This window comes from Sciurus vulgaris (genome assembly GCF_902686455.1).
Source record: "Sciurus vulgaris genome assembly, chromosome: 11".
Lineage (NCBI taxonomy): Eukaryota > Metazoa > Chordata > Mammalia > Rodentia > Sciuridae > Sciurus > Sciurus vulgaris.
Genome location: NC_136472.1, coordinates 86,191,583 through 86,213,382, shown reverse-complemented (window position 1 = coordinate 86,213,382; position 21,800 = coordinate 86,191,583). Strand labels below are relative to the sequence as shown.

The following is a 21,800-nucleotide window of genomic DNA, read 5'->3' as shown; positions in this document are numbered from 1 at the left end:
TTGCACCTGCTTGGTTAGTTTTTTCCTCCAATTTTCTTCCTCGTTTCTTTATCAGCAGGTTTATTATTGGAGTTTAGGAAATATATTTGTTATTGTATGTTGACCTTGTATGCCTCTACTTTGTTGAATCTGATTTTCAGTTCTAAAAGTCTTCTTTGGGGTCTTCTATATATAAGATCATGTCTTCAGCAAGCAGAGATAATTTGAGTTCTTTTTTTTCTCTCACTATTTATATCCCTTTAATTTCCTTCTTTTGCCAGATTATTCTGGCTAGAGTTTCAAGAACTATGCTGAATATGAGTGATTGAGTGTTGACATCCTCATCTTGTTCCTGATTTAAAATGATTCAGTGTGATGTCATCCTTAGTTTGTTGTATTTATTCTTTATAAAGTAGAGGTCAGTTCCTCTTATTATTTGTTTCTCCAGTGATTATAACATGCAAGAGTGGTAGATTTTGTCAGTGGCTTTTTCTGAATGTATTGAGATGATCATGTGATTCTTGTTCTTAACTCTGTTTTTGTGGTGAATTTTATTTTTGATTTACATATGTTGAGCCAACCCTCTGCTCCTGGGATGAAATCCACTTGATCATGGTGTACTATCCTTTTAATGCATTTTTGAATGCAGTTTGCTAATATTCTATTAAGGATATTCGCATATTTGTTCATCAGGGATATTGGTCTGAGGTTTTCTTTCCTTGATGTGTCTTTGTCTGGTTTGGTATTAGGGTAATATTGACTTTGTAGAATAAACTTGGCAGTGTTCTCTCTCTTTATATTCCACGGGAAAATTTGAGGATACTTGATATCAATTCTTCTTTAAAGATCTGGTAGAAGTTGACTGAGAATCCATTCATCTTGGGCTTTTCTTTGAGGACTTTTAATTGTTGTTTAAACCTTAGTGCTTGATGTTGGTCTGTTTAGGCTTTCTGTATTCTCATGGTTCAATTTGGGTGCTATGTATATGTCTAGAAATTTGTCAGTATTTTGTAGATTTTCCAGCTTATAGCAGTTTAAATTTTTAAAATAGTTTCTAATGATTCCCTGTATTTCCAAAAAGTCTGTGGTAATACCTATTTTTTAATCTATAGTTTTATTGATTTGGGTCCCCACTTTTAGTTAAGTTGGCTAAGTGTTTATCAATCTTGTTTATCTTTTCAGTGAGCCACCTCTTTGTTGTATTAATTCTTTTTGTCTAGTTTATTATTAATTAATTTCAGCTTCAATTGTAATTTTTTATTGTCTTCTACTAATTTTGTAATTAGTTTGTTCATCCAGTTCTAGGGCCTTGAAGTATACCATTAGATTATTTTGGATCTTTCTGCTTTATAAAAAATTTATGTAGACACTTATATCTAAAACTTTCCTCCTAGAACTGCTTTCAGATTGTCACAGAGATTTTGAAATGGTGTAGTTCTTTCTCACTTGTTTCTAAGAATTATTTTATTTTTCTCTTGATTTCTTATATGATCCTCACTCAAAATCTTACACTTAATTCCCAGGTTTCTATTTTGTTTACTTTTGTTATTGATTTCTAATTTTATTGTATTATGATCTGATATGATGCAAGACATTATCTCTATTTTTTTTTTTTTTGTATTTGCTAAGACTTGCTTTGTGTCCTAAAATATTGTCTATTTTAGAGAAGTTTCCATGTGCAGCAAAGAAGAAAGTGTATTCACTTGTTGATGGATGAAATATTGTATAGTGTCTGTTAGGTCCATTTCATTAATGTTACTTTTTATTTCTGAAGCTTATCTGTTTATACTTGGATGACCTATCTATTGGTGAGGGAGGTTTGTTGAAATCACCCAGTATCACTGTATTGGGGCTTTCTGATTCTTCTCCTGAGTGGGAGTTGTTTTATATGTGTAAGTGCACCGACATTTGGGGCATGAATATTTAAAATCATTTTATCTTGTTGGTGGATGATTCCCCTAACCAGTATGACATTGCCTTCTAGGTCTCTTCTGATTAATATTGGCTCGAAGTCATCTTTGTCAACTATGAAAGTAGATACTCTTGCTTACTTTCCATCTCCCTTTGCATAATATAACTTTTCATTCTTTCACTTTCAGCCTATGGATGTCTTTGCCTGTAAGATGAGCCTCTTGTAAACAACATATAGTAGGGTCTGTGTTTTAAAGTAGATTCTGCCAATCTACTTTAGTTGGATATTTTAGAACTTTATATTTAGTTTTATTATAGAGAGATGATTTTTTCCTGACATTTTGATTTATTTGTAATGTTCAATTCAGACTTGATTCTTCTTTGACTATTCTTCTAGTAAGATTCATCAGTATGCTGGCTCTGATGTTTGTTTATTTATTTGGTACTAGTTATTGAATGCAGGAGTGTTTTATCACTGAGCCATATCCCAGTCCTTTTTATTTTTTTAAATTTTGAGAAAGGGTCTTGTTAAGTTATTGAGGTTTCCACTATGTTGCTGAGACTGACCTTGAACTTGAAAGTTCTTTGCTTCAGCCTCCTGGGTCACTTGAATTATAGGTAGTGATGGTTTAGTATTATAAATTGTGGTGATTTTTGTGTATCATGGAAAATTTTTATTTCATCTTCAAGGTTAGTTTTGCTGGATATAGCAAACTTTGTTGGCACCTGTTTTGCAGGGCTTGGTATATATTATTTCAAGACCTCCTGAAGGAAAAGGGAGAGGGGAGGGAGGACAGGAAGATAAAAAGGAAGAGAAAAGGGAGGGATCATGAGCCAAATTCAATTTCTATGTATGTTTGAGTTTGTTGGGATGAATCTAACTACTATGTAACCAAAAGCTATAATAAGCATAATAATGATAATAATAATAATAATAATAAAGAACCTGTACAAAATCATGAACTCCAATACCATGGTGCACTATCCTATGTTTTGGTATATATGTGGGATTGTTCTGTTTTTGTTTGTTTTATGAGGGAGGATTTAGCACCATGGTTGGAATTCAGTAAGCAATACAAAATACATTGAGTTGACCTATGTGAATTGCTTTTTTGTAGGTCAAAATTATCTAATATTTGCAATTTCATATGACTTAACCTTACTTTTTTTTAAAAGTCTGCTTTAAATTTTGTGAAATATTATTCTCCATTTTTGACTGATTTATTATTGATTCTATCTATGGTTGACTTTGGGAGGTCTGTATAAGTTTTATTTAGTTCTGTTGCAAACATGGTGAAATACTTTAGAAATTTTTTTTTCTTTTTTTCCACATCATCCAGCATTTATTATTATTTGTATTCTTTCTTTATATTGAATTTTTAAATTTGTTCTAATTATTTATATGTGACAATAGAATGCATTTTGATAAATCATACACAAATGCAGTATAATTTCTCATTTTTCTGGTTGTACATATTGTAGGATCACATCAGTCATGCAAATCATATATGTTCATGAGGTAATAATGTCTGTGGCATTCAAATATCCTTCCTACCCCCATATCCCTTTTTTTGGTAAAAATTTTAGGCATATTTTTAGTGCCTCATTGCAATGAAAATTAAGGTGTTCTTGCCTCTTTAAAATGTGTTTTGGCTTCAAATATATTTATAATTCTCTAAGAGAACAGGTTATAAAATATTAATAGCTTATACATAGAATAAATTTTAGAGCACTTAGCATTTAAATTTTATGTTATAAAATTGATGTAAGCAATTCAGAATCATGACCTTATTCTCATAATAATTTATATTACATCTGAATTTTTTTTTTAATTCAAAACATTTTTGTTTAGTATTTCTAAGTTATGAGTACATGCCAGGTGTTTTGCTGCATACCAAGAAAATAGAAATAAATAAGATAAATATCGAATTTTTATAAAACCCAGGTTTTAAATAAGAAATTTAGACTTTTTTAAAATAAGAAGGAGGAATTAACTTTCAATTAAAAAAACAACACAACAAACCTCTCAGCTTTTAGGTTCTGGACTGAGAAATCAATAGAAAATATAACTGGTTTACCTCTAAATGTTACCTCTAAATGTTTTCTCTTCCAATTTTTAATTTTTTTCCTTGTTCTGTGTATTGCATATTTTAATTACAATGTATCTCAGAGAGGATCTTTTTAAATCTTGCCTATTTAGGCTCTCCAGGTGTATCCTGTATTTGGGTTCCTCTCTTATTTCTAGGGTTTGGAAATTTTTCTGATATTACTGCATTGAAAAGGTTGTACATTTTTTTAGTTAGTATTTTTGTGCTTTCTCTATACCAGTGATTTATAGACTTTATCTCTTAATATTATCCCCATCTGCTGAGATGATTATCTCCTACTTTTATGCAAGAGACTATTTAGTGAGCTTTTTGCCCTTAAGGCCCACAGGCTAAGTGAATATCCCTATATTGATACTGCCCCTCAATGTATCCTCTGCTGTGCCCAATTACAGCACCACTTTGAGAGAATACACTAAGCTCTATTAACTGCAAGCACTTCAGGGCAAAGTCACATACTCATAAACCTCAGAAAAAATAAAAATAAACTTATTGAAAATATTCTCCATATTTCCTCTATTCCAAGTATAAAATCATGATTAATGTTCTTGAATAGATTGAGAAATTTGTTACTGAATATAGTAAAATTACTATTATACTATATAGAGGTTGAAAAGAGAAGATAAAAAATGAGAAAAGGAAAAAACAAGATATGTAATAGACAAATACTATAAACCAAGATACAAAATGAAATGAGGAGATTTGAGGTAGGAGTAGATGGTGCAAAGGGAAAAAAAGAGACTAAGAGGAGCAAGTATAAAGCTGCACTAGAAAAGCAAAGATAAAAAGAATGATTCCAGTTAATGCTCTTAAAGAGAATAAATACTATCTATTGTGTTGAGGGCTGTAATATCAAATAATGAGGGTGCATGTACTGATTCAATACAAAAAGTAATATTTTAAGATCAAAACTGATGTTCCAACTATTTATGATATTTAATGTCTAGTTGGGGAGATTCCTTGTTGAGTCTTCCTGATTTGGATGTTATAAGGATTTGGGACCTTTAGAAGATGCTTTAGCTTTCCTCTAAGTTTTCCTGGAAATGGAGGTAGTGATTACACTGATACAATTCTAGGAGGCACCCTCTGAATTTTGGTGTGTATCTATTAGTTTTCTGCTGGGTCAGAGGAGATAGTTCCTAAGTGTTTGTGAGTTAGCAGCCAGGTTACCCTCTCATCGGGGGTGCAGTGTTATGTGCCCTCCTGAAGAAAAGTTTCACATATTCAGCACTATCAAATCCCGTGTGGGCTTCCCCATGAATATGTTGGAGTGTGTGGGGTATGGCAGACTAAGGTAGAGGTATTGTGGTTTGGTTGATATGGTGGGAGGTGACCCATAGGGAAGTGTAGGGCCACTGCCCCTCTGGAGTGCACAGGCAACAGGTTTGTAACAGGGCATGCTGGGTGGTGGGCAGTGGCTGGCATCTGTGTGACGCTTCTTTGAAAACTCTTTTGTCAGGTATACTGCAGTTTTTCTCCACTGATTGCTTGGGGTTTATCCAGTTGGTCTGAACTTCATCTACATGAGAATTGAGTTAACTGGAAACTCTGGGACTCCCATCTGAGCTCCTAGGGCACAAGAACTATTTCCCTGGTTGCTATGGTTTTCTCTGTAGTCAGTGCTTGTTTATCAACCCAGAGTCCCGAATCTGTATACTTGGAGGGTTCTGCATCTGCTTGCTGTTTCTGTTGGGTATGGGGGGCACGTGGTACAGGGCTCAGAGCTATTGCTGTTGCGGGACACTGCCTGCTCCCCTGTGCAGGACTTCTTTAAAGCATCATACAGTTTCGTGGTTGTCTACATCTGTGGGTCCTGTGAATACAGGCTCTCTGTGGGTGGTTTGTGGCACAAAAGACTCCTCCCTGACTGATGTAGATCACTGGGGTCCCATTCTAGTCACTGGAGTAAAGTGTCAGTTGACACATCTGAGCTCCTACAGTCAGTGATTGTGGATCACTGTGCACATTTATCTCTGCTGGACTTTTTTTGTACTGTTATTGTCTAAACACTTGGTGACTGCAGCTGTGGGCGCTATCGGTGAAGGCTGTTGCCCATCTGAGGCATGGAAGACTCCACCATGGCCAGTGCAGCTCACCTGGATTTTACCAGTCAGTGTGACCAGACTAGGGTGTCAGATGGTTCATCTGGGCCAGAGGCCAGAGTTACTGAGGAGGCTTTGAGGAGCACTGGGCTTGGGTTAGTACTCCCCAGGAATGATTTACTCTTGGGTCAGCTCTACCTACTCTCTTTGTCCAGGACGATGGAGTGTTCTTGGAGAACAAACATCGGTTTACTGACTACTTGGGGAAATAAGTGTTTGGATTGGTAGAAAGAGGCAGTAGAAATTTTCCTTCCTTCAGTGAAGTTCCATTAGGTGCACAGGGCTCCTCAGTCTCCCTATAGGTAGCCTTCAACAACAAAGGACAGTGGCCCTGGGTGTTGGTTCTTGAAATGGTCTTGTGATCCATGGGCACTTAGGTTCTGTGTTCAAACAGTCGTGTTTCAGAAGATGCAGATTCAGGAGGACGTTGGATGGGATTAAAGATGTTGGATGCCTGGAATGAATAACCATTATGATTTTCCTTCTTATTTACTTTTTTCAATTAAGAAAAGGTTTTTCCCTATTCCTTCTACTCTGCTTATACCAGAATTTCTTAGCAGAGTAGTGATTAAGAGGATAAAGAACAATAGTTGCTGGAGTCCACATCTTCAGTTCTGTTAAAGGAATATTGTTCTTTGAAAATTTTCCAAGAAAGGAGGGATGGGGAAGAAGAAAGAAAGAGAAAGGGAGGGAGGAGGAAATGAGGGAAGGAAGGAAGGAAGGAAGGAAGGAAGGAAGGAAGGAAGGAAGGAAGGAAGGAAGAAAGGAAGGAAGGAATTTTTAAGGCCTTAAGTTCTTTAGAAAATGCTTCTTAATATATATCACTTTTAGAAATCCAGAGTACTTATTATTAATATGTCAGTAATCTTGAGAAGTTCTTTAATATAATCTCACTAACTTTTATTCAGTCATTTAATTAACACTTTCTCACTTGCCCGTTTTTGACTCTTTGCATAAACTAATACCTTCATCCTGGGAACTAACCCCTTGTTCTTTCCCTATTCACACTCCAAAGCCTGGGAATTCTTATTTATGCTTTGTATCTTGTCTTAATATCACTTGCACTGAGAAGTCTCACTGACCTTTCCTATTATATTGTTTTTTTAAAAAAAACCTTTTCTTCTTATGAGTATCCTGTGTACTCTCTTAAACATCAGTGTCATTAAATTATTTGCTGTGTCCTGAGTTCTTCCTAGAGCATTAGATCAGTGAATCCTTTCAGAGGTTAATTGGTATCACATAGTCGGGCACATAGTAACCCGATACTACCTGTTTAAAGACTGCCAAAAAACGTGTATGTAGTTAGTGTCTGGAATCTTACTTGAGAAATCCTCTATAGAGAGTATCTCTTCTCTACGTCTTTCTATTATACTCTTAATTGGAAAATGAAGCTCGAGAAAAGGAAAAGTTAGAGGGTTAAGAAGAAAGGAGAAATGCTTATGGCCAAATTTGCTGTCAGTCAGGGAAGACTTGTGAGTCAAGTTCTGAGTCTAATCTTTGAGGTCATGATGCATGTTTCTCTTTAATGGAGACTAGGAAGGAGAAATGTGCCTATGGCTATGGTGAATGTGGTTGGGCAAGAACCACCAAAGGAGAACTATACAATTTGTGGGCTACACCTGGTGTGAGATAGAGGCCATTTTTCATCTCCCCTTCCTCATTCTTAGGGCTAACAACAATGGAGAATTACTTGCTCCTAACTTCTAATCTGATAAATGCTTTCAATATTTCTTAGATTATCTAGCAATATGTAGGTCGAAGTGGAAGTGAATTTTTCCAGATTTGGATTTTGTAGTCACATAAGACATTCATGTCTTATTATGACTCAGTCTAACTTATAATCATTTTAAAAAATTATATTACTTTTAAATTATTAAATAAATTAAAATTGTTAGAATAATTGGCTTCCAAAGAAAATTTTAAGACAAAGGAAATTACTATCAGAACATCTGTGTACCATGTAGTGCATATAGGCATAGGAAATGGTATATAGCCTTCCCAGATATGGGGGTTGGAGAGGTGTTGCTAGCTAGCTCACTAACATTTTCCCCCAAGGGAATTTTTGTTTTCCTAAATGGGGAAATAGGCAATTTTTTTGCTGCCTACAAATGAATTTGAATAGGGTGAACATTTTTAAGCTAACTTTTACATTATGCTATTATGTTAATTTACTGTCTTTTCCTGCCATTTTCTTCTTTTTGTCCAATTATCTCTACTTGGCACTTATATATAAAATACATGCTTTCAAACATTTTCATTGCATAGTTCCCTGAAGGGTTTCATTAAAGTAAAACAAAGCAGCTTCTCATATGGTGATTGCCACTACAAAGTGGGTGTACATCCTTGTTTGTCAAGGATAATAATCCCTACTAATTAAGTGACTAAAAGGTTCTTTCATAGCCTTTGAAAATATTATTTTAATTCATGCTACATTTCCAAGACATGTATTGTTAACTCTGTATGATACAGGAAACAGTGTGACATAGTGAGATTCAGTTATCTACACAAAGTCACACAGCCACTTGGGTGGTAGAGGTGAGATGCAAACAGATTTGCCTGGCTTTATTTGTACTTTGTCTCCTACCACAGCACCCCTCAATTATCAGGACTTTGATATTTCTTTTTCTTTCTTTTCTTTGTTTTTTTGGTGTTGGGGATTGAACCCAGGGCCTTTTGCATGCGAGGCAGGCACTCTGCCAACTGAGCTATATCCCCAACTCCAGGATTTTCATATTTCCAATATTTCTATTACTTTTGGAGATTCATGTTGTTGGATTTAAAAAAAAATAACAAGAAAACAAACCCCAAAACTTATCATTTAGGAGAGACATTTATTAAAAATGTTAAATGGTATTTTCCAGAAAAATATGTAATACTTTTAGATTGTCCATATACTAAGCTCTTCTAATATGTGGAGAGGTGAAGTTCATATAAATAAATTACCCAGCTCAAAAACATGTAGTAATTATTTTCATATGCTGTGCCAGTGTTAGGAAAAATCAAATCTATAAAATATACAAATGTCACAATTTCAGTAGTCTAAATTTCATCTCATTTTTTAAAAATGGAGATTAAATTTTTAAAATTGAAAATAGTGCAGCTTTGAAGTACGGAAGTTAAGATACAGAAATACTATTTCAGTCAAGGTAAGATGAGAGCACTGTTTTATTAGGAATTCTTGTTCATGACATCTACTTTTCTAGATAATGGAGACTTGATAATTTAGTGGGTTTTTCCAGGAAGTTGCAACTGTTCTCTTCTAGTGTACCAGTAATCTCTCAAGGTTGAACACTGAACATGTTTGCTGAAAAGATTGATGGAAGAATATAAGAAGGCAGTGTTCAGTGTTAGACCATGAATTTTGGAGTCCTACATCTTGCATGATCTGGATCTCCTATTACTAGTATTATGACCTCTGATATGATAATTAACATACTTAACTTTTTATTTACTGCCTCAAATGTGACTAAAAATAGCCACTTCTCTATGGAGTTTCTATAAATATTAATTTAAAATGTATAATTGAGTACTAAGTATGATGTTTGATATATAATAAACTCTCATAAATGGATGTTGTTACAGTTGTAGTTTCAGATTTTGCCTGAAGGACCAAGACATGGATTAAACTGATTTTGTTGGCTAATCATGCAGGATATTATAATTGACAAAGCTCTGGCCACAGATTCTTTTAGAATCAGTCATTTGTGGGGCAGATGATTTTCCTCTGTGGTTTCTTGCTTTTAGGTTGGGTTTCCTGGGAAACAGACTGAGAGGCAGATATTAGTACATAGGAGGTTTGCTGGGGAGTGTGCTCCAGACAATATCCAATAATGATTGAGGGATGAAGAAGACAAACAGAACTTGAACTAACTGACTTGGTAATAGCAGAGGTCTTAGAAGGTCTGACAGGCACTCTGCAGAGAAAATGATAGTTCAGAGTTGTCCTCTCTAGAAATTAGGGAACCAAAAGTGTTCTCCTCCTAATTGACAAGTTCTTTTGTCACAGGAGAGTGGGGAGCTAATGCTCCACATCTCAGTTCTGTTCCAAGAGAAGAAAATTTAAAATCAGTCACCAAAAGCCATGTGAGAGAAATTTGTAAGTGAAAGGAGAGTTAAAGTGAGACTTAAGCAAAGAGCACTCTCTGAGAGAGAGAGTGGGTGGTCTCTGTGCAGAGAATGATAAAAGAGAATGCTACTTCAAATTTATTACTGTTTCATGTTTGCCTTAAGTACTGGGGAGCACCTCTGCATTCTTTGCCAATCAACTACTCCTTCACATCAGGTGGTGGAGTTTTTGACCCTGATTGGTCCTCTCTGGAAGTATAATGGTACCAGTCCTATTCAGGGGGGCTTCATCTAAAAGTCAATTCCATGTTAATGTCGGTACCGGGATCAGTGACCAGTAAGAATTTACCTTAGTGTGACTGCTTTTCTAAAGAAACCTCCCTTCTGAAATTCACCTATATAACTATGGCCATAATTCTACCTTTACCCTGACCTCAATGGACCTAGTCAAGAGTTAGTCACATTGATTCTTCTGTTTGAAAGCATTTCTCCAATTAGCTCCCTTTGTTATATTTACTTATCCTTAAAGTCTGTATATCTGATTTTTTTTTTTTTTTTTAACAAATTATCTGCTACAAGTTATTTACTAATCTATCTTGGAAGTTGTTTAGAGAACATTCTAAAAGTAAATTAAAACCTGTGACCTTGCCAAACATTTCACTGATCATTACTAACAACTACCTAACACTTGAATTTAGAATTACTCCAGAGCAAAGCACTTAGACATGGATGAGGTAGTTTTATCCTGTGAATAGAAATTCCTGGGAAGAGTCCCAGAAGTGAATGTTCAGCAGGCAGCACTTCCAGCAGCTGGGAGAATGATGAATGGGTATTTTGATCCAGGAAGTCAGAAGGATGTGAGGAGGAAATCCAAGCTGTGCACCAGAGTGTACATTACAAAGAGTATTAAAAATATTCCTTTTATGTGATAATTCTACTTTTTTAACTCAAAAGTAAAATTGAGACACACATAAATCCCAGTATGTAAATTCATTGAAATAAAAAAAAAAGAGAGAAAAGAAAAACTTGCAGCCCAAATTTATTTGTTTTGGAGAAGTCTAAAGCATATATTGTTTAAGTGATCCAAATCACTAAACTCATATAATTGATAATGAAGTCAGAACTAGAATCAAGTTTTCTAATTCTTCTCTATCTTTAGAACTTTATTGACATAAAATCTGTGTAGAATTTTACATTTTTTTCTTTATGCAATGAATCTCTACAAGTGTTTTTCAGCTGTGCTCTGTAATTACCATGTTTTAGATTTTTTACAAAAACACATCTTCTATTAAAGTACACTCTCACCTAATTTAGGGATATAAATCAGACATAATTTTTAAGAAATCCAAACTTGAGAAATCATGAAGACTAGAACTTGCTCCAAAATGTAGCATCTCTTCATATTTAGCTGATGTAAAAATTATGCTCCTTAATATTTTTTATGGCTTCTTAATTATAGAAATAATACAGATTCTGCCTTTTTAATTATGGTAATTGAAGCATACATGTATACCTCTGTATTTTTCCATTGTTATTTTTATTAAGAAAGAGAGTGTTTTCTGACATCTGTATTCAAAGCCATATGATACATTGTTTTTAAGCTTTGATAACCTGATTTCACATGTATTTTGCATGTTTTTCCATGAGTTAGAGGCAAATCTAGCTGTTAGTTTGTCATTGTATTTTTATACAGAATGCCTGCATTTGCCATCATTTTTCTACTTTGTGGTTTCAATCTTTCAAACAGTACTTTTAGAATAATTTTTCCAATTTTCAACAAAAACCAGAAAAGAATGGCCATGGATCTTTCAAGGATCTGCAAAATCATAGTGTCATTATTTATTTTTTTCATGGAACGAACTCTAACTAGAAACTCTACATCAGCTGTTTTGATCTCTGGTCTTACTATCTTCCACTTAACACTTAAAATTGTTTTACTCTAGTATTTCACAGTTCTTTTGCTTGGAAAAATTAGGAACTCAGTTGGATAATGGTAGATCCAGACAAGGCACGGTGGTAGAAATTGCCCCAAAGGTCATTAATGGGAACATAACAGGACATCTGAGTTCTTAGAGAATTAATCATCACCTAACTGCTCCAGTCTGGATGTTTTCCAGAGGAAAATGATAGTCTGCATGATAACTATGAATTTAAACAGGTCAGTGTATTCAGAGCAAATCTATGGCTTAATAGTAACCTCAATTTATTCAGTTGAAATTTTTGGATGCCTCTTTTTACTTGGAAAGAATAAAGAAAATCTCCCTTTTTAACTCACATATTCTAGCTACTACCCTATTTCTCAACTCTTTAGTTCTTTTCTTCTCATTCTCTCTTATATCCACCAACATTTTTTCTACTCCCAATAAACCATTTCCAAGATGAGTAATGACTGTGCTATTGCTAAATCCTATGGTCATTTCCTAGTGCTCAATGGGCTAGATTGATTAGTAGCACTCTGTGCAGCTGATCACTCACTTTATTGAACTACTTCCCTCATTTTGGTTCCAAGGCATCCATCCACCTGGATTTTCTAATTTTATGACCACTTTTACTAAGCCTTTTCTCTGTGTTGTTTTTCCTTGTCATTCCCACAAGTTCAGAAAACTCCATCACCTTGAACCCTTCTTCCTGTCTAGCTTTACACATTTTCCTGATAATCCTTCCAGTCTTATTTATGCATCTATATGTAGTCTCAAATTTTTACTTCCTGCTTAGATTCCAACTCAAAAGTTCAGGTTCATATGTGCAAGTGTCTACCTGACATTTGGGGCACTGGTTTTACTTCGACTTAAAAAGGAGCCACTGGAAGTTCTGAGTAGAGAAGTGACAGCATATGGCTTACTTTTGACAGGATCATTCTTGCTATTGTGTAAGGGTAGATAAAGGTAGCAAGAGCAGAAGCTGGGGTTCATTAGGAAGCTGCTGTGGTCATCCAGTCAAGGTATGATGATGACTTTGACCAGAATGGGGACAGTGGAGGTGTTGAGAGGAATCAGATTCTGCATATATTTTAAAGTTAGAGTTTATAGGATTTCTTTCATAGATTGGGTATAGAATATAAGAAAGAGACTTTAAGGTTGATTCTAAAGTTTTTGCCTTGAACAACTGGAGTTTCATTAAAATAAGGGAATAGGGAGCAGGTTCTGATAGAAATTTATAGAATATGATTTGGGTCATGTTCAGCAGTCACTGTATTTGCATTAAATTTTTACTCTGTGGCTGACTGGCATCACAGCCCTGCCTTCCAGTGTATCCTTAATCCCCATATCTAGAGCCCTTTGTTTTTTGCTCTCTGCTTGCCTTTGGGTTTGTGGAATAGTAGCTGGTTAGTACTCCCAGTGAGTTGAATCTAAGATTGAATCATCCCATATACAACCATAAGCACAAATTAGTTTCTTAATCATATGTTCTAACTCTAGCTTCCTCTTAACTGTTGTGGAGACCTGAGCTTTTCTAATGCTATGATGGAAAGGTGGGCTTGCTTCACATTGATTGTCTTTTGAAGGCATTGGGATTTCAGTTTCATGTTTTGTTCAGCCAAACCACCATCTCACCCAAACCCCTATCTCAACCACACTGCACCTTTCAAAAATTAGTTTCATATTTCTCTAATCTTATCACTTCTTGTACTATCTTTGTCATTGTTGTTTGTGTTTTTATATCCTTCAAGTGGTTATTTTAGTGTTTTCTAGAGGGATATGAAGATAAATACACACATTTACACACATCTCCTCTCATGCTTTTGGAACACTTCTTGTTTGTGAAATATGTGAGCTTCTAACACAGGCTCATAAACATTTTGGACACACAATAAATATTTTTTGAGTGTATGAATAAATTATAGAAAAATCGTCCATCTGTGAAGTATCTATTCTTAGGTTAATTCTTCAATTTTTTTCAAAGATATTTACTTTATTCAACTTATTTGTTCTCTTGGCATCCTCTATGTATAGGGTGCTATGGAACATACAATAATAATTTAGAAACATGAAAAAATTACATAAAGGAATTGACTCCAATAAGTGGGTTCTAAAAATCAAACAAGTAATCTGAGGGTTCTAGAAAGCAACGAATTTTACTAGTATGGAAATTCAGTGAGTTTTCATGAAATGGTGACATTTGAGATGTCTGAAAGAGTTGCCAAGTTCAACATGAGAAATGTAAATGAAGTCATTCTAAATGAGTGAGTTCTAAGTAAGGAGATGAAAGTACAGGAAAATGTATTCAATAATAAGAGTTGGTTCAGCTGGATTAAAATAAAGCATGGAATATAAAGGTAGTAAGAATTTGGAACAGTTAATAATGAGCAATGGAATGCAAACCAATACCATGGCAGGGTCACAGGTTTTCTTTAAATTACTTTTAAAGCAAATGAAATCAAATAATTTATAGAAAAATAACATATGCATAAACCTTGAAAATAAACAGGTGGACACAAAGGGAGTCGATTAAGAAATACGTCAAGAAAGAATGATCAGTGGGACTAACTCCTGATAGGATGGAGTGATTGTAAAGTTAGGATTTATGACACTAGGTTTCTCAGTTTATTTCAGAAGAGAAATTTATTTAGAAAAATAGGCACACAAAGTTAAATTCTGTCTGTCAGTGGCCCCAATACCCACATTAACATAGGACTGACTTGTAGATGAAACTCCCCTGAATGAAATGGCCACCATGACACTTCCTGAGAGAACCGATTAGGGTCATGAAAACTACTGCCTGTTGTGAAAAAGGAGTTGAACAACTGATTTGCAAAGAGTGCGGAAGGTGGACCCCTTTCTCAAGGCACCCATACAACAGCAATAAATTTGGAAACAGCACTGTTTTCTTTGTCATTCTCTGCTCAGAGGTGACTCACTCTTTCTTGAGGGTGCTTTTTGCTTGAACCTTACTTTACTTTCATTTATAGTAAGGTTCTCTTGCTTTGCTTTTCACATCTGACTTGAAATTTCCTTTTGTCAGACCACAAGAATTAAAGTTTGGCTCTTCAGCTCCCCACTCTCTGTGGCAAGAAGTGTTTGGCTCTTGCCCATAAGAAAGAAAAGAACATGTGTGTTTTTCCAAAGGGGGCAAAAAAGATGAATCAACAGGAAATTGCTGTGAACAGACATTTTCTCTGGGAATATTATATGAAAGGACTTGAAAATTGATTGAATGCTGGTAGCAAGAGAAATGTGATATTTTTATGATATTTGAGCCTCTGTTCTGAAAAAGGATGTAGGTTCCATTTCCAGATATAGGAGAATAGAAAGGAGAAGATAATGTGAGAGCTAGGATAACAGTAATTATATTCAATTTAAAGTGAGTTTCAGGTAGAAATGTCTAGGAGACAGCAGAAAATATGAAAATAGAGCTTGGAAAAAAGTTAAATTGAAGACCTGACAAAACTGATTAAAGAATATTATAACATATGACCATTTTATCTGATTTAACAAATTTGGTTACATGAAAATTTAGGCGTTATTAATTTCGAATCATTTTTATTTATTATTCAAGTCTCTCGATTTAAAACCAAAACCACTGAAGCTTTTAAATTTCTTTTCCATGTTGAATAAATCTTTGTGCAACAACATCATTTTCACATTAATTCCCAAACATGAGTTATGCAATATCTTTTTTATGTTTTTGTGACACTATTACAAAATCATTAGTCATCTGTGCATATTAAAAACTTAAATGCCATATTGAACAAATAATTGGATAGAAAAGATTATTTTATCCAAGGTATAAAAATACTCATTCCTATAGGTTTATAGTTACAAATCATTTTGGTGCTTTTCATTTCTTCTTTCTTTAAACTTAGATGATACATATTTAATGAATGTATTAGGGTCTACAAACTCCATATTCTGCATTTAGGAAACGAAAGTAAGACTCAGTAATGATTAAATGTCTATTTAAATTAAAATGTTAAAATATTTTAAAATTATAGACAGCAATGGCCTATAATAAAAATAGATGTATATGAAATAATTATGCGAGCTCTCATTTTTTCTCTCTTTAATTTTACTTCCCCTAAGTTAATGTTCCTAATAGCTTATTATATCTTCTCTTCAAACTTTTTTCTATAAAGAGAAACACTTGTAAATATCATCCAGTTTATCTTAAGGTGAACTTAGTCACACATTTTTTCCATACTTTTTAACCAAAAATTGTTGTGAGCATATATTTCTCTATTAATGTTCTAGGAGGAACAATATATATCAACATTTCTATTATTTTTCCTCTTGGAGCAATTTTCCAAACTACTAAAATATCAGTGAGGAAAGTTTAAAGAATCAGCACACTGTGGTTTAGACATTACTGAATCTGAATATTATTGGTGGCACAGATAATAAAATAAAAATTTTAAGATCTTCATTTTTTTTCATACCATATATGCTAAATCCATTCTGTATGTTATTCTGTGAAGGGTTCCTTCAAATATGTGTTGATATCCTTAAGTAAAAATTGTTCTAAGATCTGTCTCTTAAATCCTAGAGATGAATCAGTGACATACAAAAGCATAATTCCTAAGAATTTGAGGGAAAAATATTTTGTTTCTATGCATTCAAAATCAGACCAGCCTCTGAAGGTGTATAGGTAGATTCATCCAGCACTTTGGAGAGGAAGGTTTACAGTGTCCTATGAGACCCGAGGGGGATGTTAAACATTTTATGCAATTACCTTTTACAATGCCTGCACTGAAAGCATGGAACAGATGCGAATATTTGGTGAAATGTATGCTTTCTTTTAAGATTCATTATGAGATTAAGTCAAAGTCAGATGTACACCAAGGCACATACAAGGATGAGTTTTGCTTGCCCTCCATTCTGGTATCTTTATAGCTTACATTACATCTTTCTTTGTTTTTTCCTTTGTTTTGTCTTGTTTTGTTTTGTTTTTTGAACCAAGGATTGAACCCAGGGCACTTAACCACTGAGCCACATCCCCAGCCCTTTTTTATATTTTATTTAGAGACAGGGTCTTGCTGAGTTATTTAGGGCTTCGCTAATTTGCTGAGGCTGGCTTTGAACTCACAATCCTGCCTCAGCCTCCTGAGCTTGTAGGATTACACACAGTTGTGTGGCACTGCGCCCAGCATATTACATCTTTTCATAACCTAAGTTCTAGTTTCCAAATGTAGGAAACATCAAGTGGCATTTGTATGATGAGAATGATAGTTTGGGACTCTGTTGAGTTTTTTGCTTTCTGTAAGCTACGACTTTTTATTACTGGAAGGTTTTGGCCAGCTTTACATAGTATGAAATAAAAATGGTGGATAGTATTTATAAATATTATTTTTATTTGGAAATTTACTAATGACCAAATTGGTTGCTCTCAAAACTGTTAAAACACAGAATGTAGCCAGGCCCAGTGGCACAGGTACATGATTAAAGGAAACTTCAGGCCCAACACGATGGTGCACACCTATAATCCCAGCAGCTTGGGAGGCTGAGGCAAAAGGTTCAGGAGTTCAAAGCCAGCCTCAGCAAAATCGAGGTGCTAAGCAACTCAGTGAGACCCTGTCTCTAAATAAAATACAAAATTTGGCTGGGGATGTGGCTCCATGGCTGAGTGCCCCTGATTTCAATCCCTAGTATCAAACAAAACAAAACAAAACAAACAAACAAAAAAAAAAACACAAACAACAAAGAACCCCACAGAATGTAAATGAAATAAATACAGAATTGTAATTATAAATGCACTTTATAATTAAATTAGTATAGACGATGTTTTAAATATCATTTGAGAATATTTCAATTTATTTCATATTTCATACTACCATGAATAGTAACAGTCCTGTCAGAAACACTGATATTTAAAGTAGTAGTTTGGAAATTCTGTGCTACATTAATTCCCATCCTTAAATATAGGTCATATGCCCTTAGTTAATTTATAATATATTCTGAGCAGATGATTAATATCTACATTTTTATTTAATGATTTCATGGATTTTCAAACTTCTTTCACTCTTTGATGAGTTGTTGACCTATCACCAAAGTTTCATTTTCTTATCTCCTTCCATAGAGCAATCCTAAGTAACCTACATTAATTGGTCAACAACGCAGTAGGTTCTGAGGTCTTGAATTTTCTTTTTGTAATCATGGGGTCTGTCGGAACATGACCATTTTCTTTCATCTTTGTTTTAATCTCTCCCATTTATCCTTTATTCATATTGTTTTACATACATTCTACTAATCTTCAACAAGTATCCTTTTTCTTCTTACTCTTTTAATTTTTTATATAATATTCCTTTTTCCTACCTTTGCTTTAATGAAGATAATGCTCACCATAGTTAAAAACCACGTAGTCTAATAGTTCTAGTCCAAATTCCTGCTTGTCTGGTTGTTTGATCTTGGAAATTTAATTTCTTCTAAGTCTCAATTACTTCTTCAATTGTAAAGCAGCTTTGCAAGCTTACCACCTGAGGTAAATGTCACTTAATAAACACTGAGTTGCCATAGTCAGATGATCTCTTAAGACAAACTCTTTGGTTAAATGTATATTCAGAATTCAGAATTATTTATGGCCTTTAAATGGTATACGTATTCCAGATATTACTTAAAACTTCCAATAAGATGTGAGCCAACGTTTGTAAACAAATTGGTAATTCTTTAGGACAGTACTTCCGTGTTAATTTTTATATAGAAATATTAGCCTCCTATTGTCAGTCATCTATCAGTTGAGGTCAGAGGTCAGATAGTACCACCCAAATCAATCATGAAAGCATTCATTATTCAAACTTGTAAATTTTGGAATTATGGATAAGAGGCTAAGAATCTGGAAAACAAAGAGGGATTCTTTATTGCCTTATTAACTGTGGTGTAATTTTTTTCTTATATTTCTTTAACGAGGATAATGCTTGCTGTAGTTAAAAATCATGTCATCTAATATTTTCTAGATTTTAAAATATGGGGTCAACAGACACTTCTTCTTACATACAGTTCCACAACTAATTTTCTTCCACAGATATCCTCCAGATTTCTTTTGAGAATTAACGAAAGAATGAAATAGAACTATTTCAAGCATGGACATAATTAAATGAATGTGGCAAATTAAGAACTTCTTTCTAATTTGTCACAATGTGAAATATATAATAATGTCTTGGAGAAGAAGATACAGAAATCATTAGTGTTCATTTCTTGGTTTGTGAAGAAGGCTGGCTCCTTTTATATATTTTAATTTGAAATGATTTAACAGAATTTGTAATTAAATTTAAGATTGTGTGCATTTTATTGTTTTCATAAGTATTTATGAGTTTTTGAGAAATATAGATTGTCTTATTGATGAGTCAGCATTGCTTTTTCCTTCTAAAACAAAGGTCAGTATAAATTTAAGTCTGCTCTCTCATTATCTATTGATTTTGGGAACTTGCTATGAAAATAAATGTTGCGATTAAATCATATTCTAGTAACACATAATTATTAATCAGAATTAATTCCACAATTTATTTTTTTCAGTGTCCTACTGAAACCAAAGCAACATTTGGGGTCCATCTTAAAATAGTAGGAGACTGGACAGGTATGTAGAACATAGAGGGTTAGCATACATGCTTTGAAAATAATGGGTCATAGCACTAATTTGCAAGTGTTTAAGTACTATAATTACTAATATGTATATGGAGAAGGGGGTGTTTTCAGCTGTTATTCTGTTTTTTTTTTTTTTCTTGGCTTGTACATTTGACATGTAAGTTTAGTTTTTGTAAGATGTAAGATGTATTTTTTTTAATTAGAATACCTTGGATATCAGAAATGATCAGTAAATCAGATATACTGGAAATAGTGGTAATGCTGAAATATGCTTTAGAAAGCATGATTTTAAAATTCATGCTCAGTGTGACTATCAAAATAGTCAACACCTGGTCTGAGAAAACACAAATCTTCCAGTTCTTAATGTGACCTTTTGCATAGTAAGTCTGTACATATAAATACTTCACAGCATCTTTGAAACAGTGGTCCCTTTCAATAGCAAAATTATTGGTGATGCTTTATTCATCTATTCTATAAATATATTTTATTTCTGAGAGATGCATTATATTAAAAGTTTTGATTAAATAAAAGATATTTTTTTTTATTTGTTTGATGCACTAGAGTGACTGACAAGTGAGCTTTAAGTTTTGTTTGAAGGAAAAAAATGAAAGTATAAACAAGAATACAAATGTAAATTAAAATAATTCTGTAGTTAAGCACTAAGCAGAGAATTACCTTATAAAATCTTTGTGGAATAAGAAATTGTAGTGTAATATGGGGTACAGCAGAAACTTCAGAGAAGGTAGAATTTGAGTTGAATCTTGGAAATCAGGCACATGAAGAAACATATATGTAATGAAGTGAATTTCACAGCATTGTCAAAAATCAGAGAAGGTGAGGACTAAACCAGAATTGAAAATGATGAGCCCATCAGCCTTCAATCAATCAAACAAAAGACAAAATCTATCACATAAAACAAAACAAAAAAAGTCAACCTAATAATAAAATCAAAGGTATTCTTTTGGCAAGTAGTATGGAAAAGCCATTTTGAGTCACCCTGGTGAAAAGTACTACTGCCTCCCTCAGATATTAGGATAACCTAGAGACTCTAGGGAACCTTTGAGGAGTTTGGAACACTGATGGAATTGATATTAATAAGCTTCTAGTTGGATAGATTAGAATCAAGTGAAGACTTGTAGGTTCTGAAGGCAGAGTGGAAGTTAGTCATGGAGGGGGTAGAGATGGAAAATAGAAGAAATAGATTTGTGAGCACAAGTTAAAAAGGAAGCATTGAAAAAAGAAAAAGTTTCTTTTAAATATTAGGGAAACATAAGATGTTGGGTAATTAGTATTTGGGATGAGAAGAAGTTTAATTGATATAAACAGGTTATATCATGTAGTTAAAAAATAATAGTTGTATAAACTCCTTTGTCTTTAAAGTACTTTAAAGAACTTAAAATTGAACACTTTAAAAAATGAAAAAATATGCACCAATGGACAAAGAATCTAAATAAATTAAGAAGATCTTTAAACTCTAATGGTCTACCTGGAATCATAAAATCAGGCTTAAATAGCTAATGTTCATGTGGTAGGATTCAAAAGAGACCAAGGGAGTCCATGTGCAGAAAAACACTGGTGTAGGAAGAAGTATTAATTCTTTTTCTACAACCAGAATCAGTTGATAAAATCACAATTATTTTGGTCCTGCTTGGAAAATAAAGAATAAGGGAAATTCTTTTCTGGTAAGAATTATAATACAGTAGAAATTAAGTTCAGTGATGAATGTTAATTGATAGAATTCTACATTTGGAAGAACAATGAAGACATAATTTAAGGGTAAGTGGAAACTTCATGATGGTTTATTACTAGCTATTGTTTCTAAGTTTCTTCTCAAAGTTATTTTCTATCACCAGTAGCTTATTAAAATAAATGATTATATAACCACTTATTTTAATTATTTCTATTAGGAACACATAATGATGTTAATTTTATCTTTTATTTTAATGTACTGTACCATTGAAAGGGAAACAAGATCACTCTATTCAAAGAGTAAAGTTCCAGTCAGATGCTTTTCAATTAATAGACCTTCTTTACCGTTGACTTGAAATATTTGTTGGCTTAGAAAAAAATGTCAAGCATTCATGCAGAGAACACCTAAATAATTCTGCCACTGACATTTTAGTTCA

The 21,800-nt window shown here is 33.8% G+C and overlaps 1 protein-coding gene and 1 long non-coding RNA gene across 5 annotated transcripts in view; one reads left to right on the top strand and one right to left on the bottom strand.

Annotated features, from left to right (window-relative positions):
* Positions 1 to 21,800, bottom strand: part of LOC306640910 — a 925,259-nt gene that overhangs the window by 252,381 nt on the left and 651,078 nt on the right. The window lies entirely within an intron of this gene.
* NOX4 (NADPH oxidase 4) overlaps positions 1 to 21,800 on the top strand; it is a 367,378-nt gene that overhangs the window by 277,980 nt on the left and 67,598 nt on the right. For all 4 annotated transcript variants that reach the window (XM_079105592.1, XM_079105594.1, XM_079105591.1 and 1 more), the window contains one exon: positions 19,606 to 19,666. In XM_079105592.1, the coding sequence (XP_078961718.1) occupies positions 19,606 to 19,666 (61 nt within the window). The remainder of the gene's footprint in view (positions 1 to 19,605; positions 19,667 to 21,800) is intronic.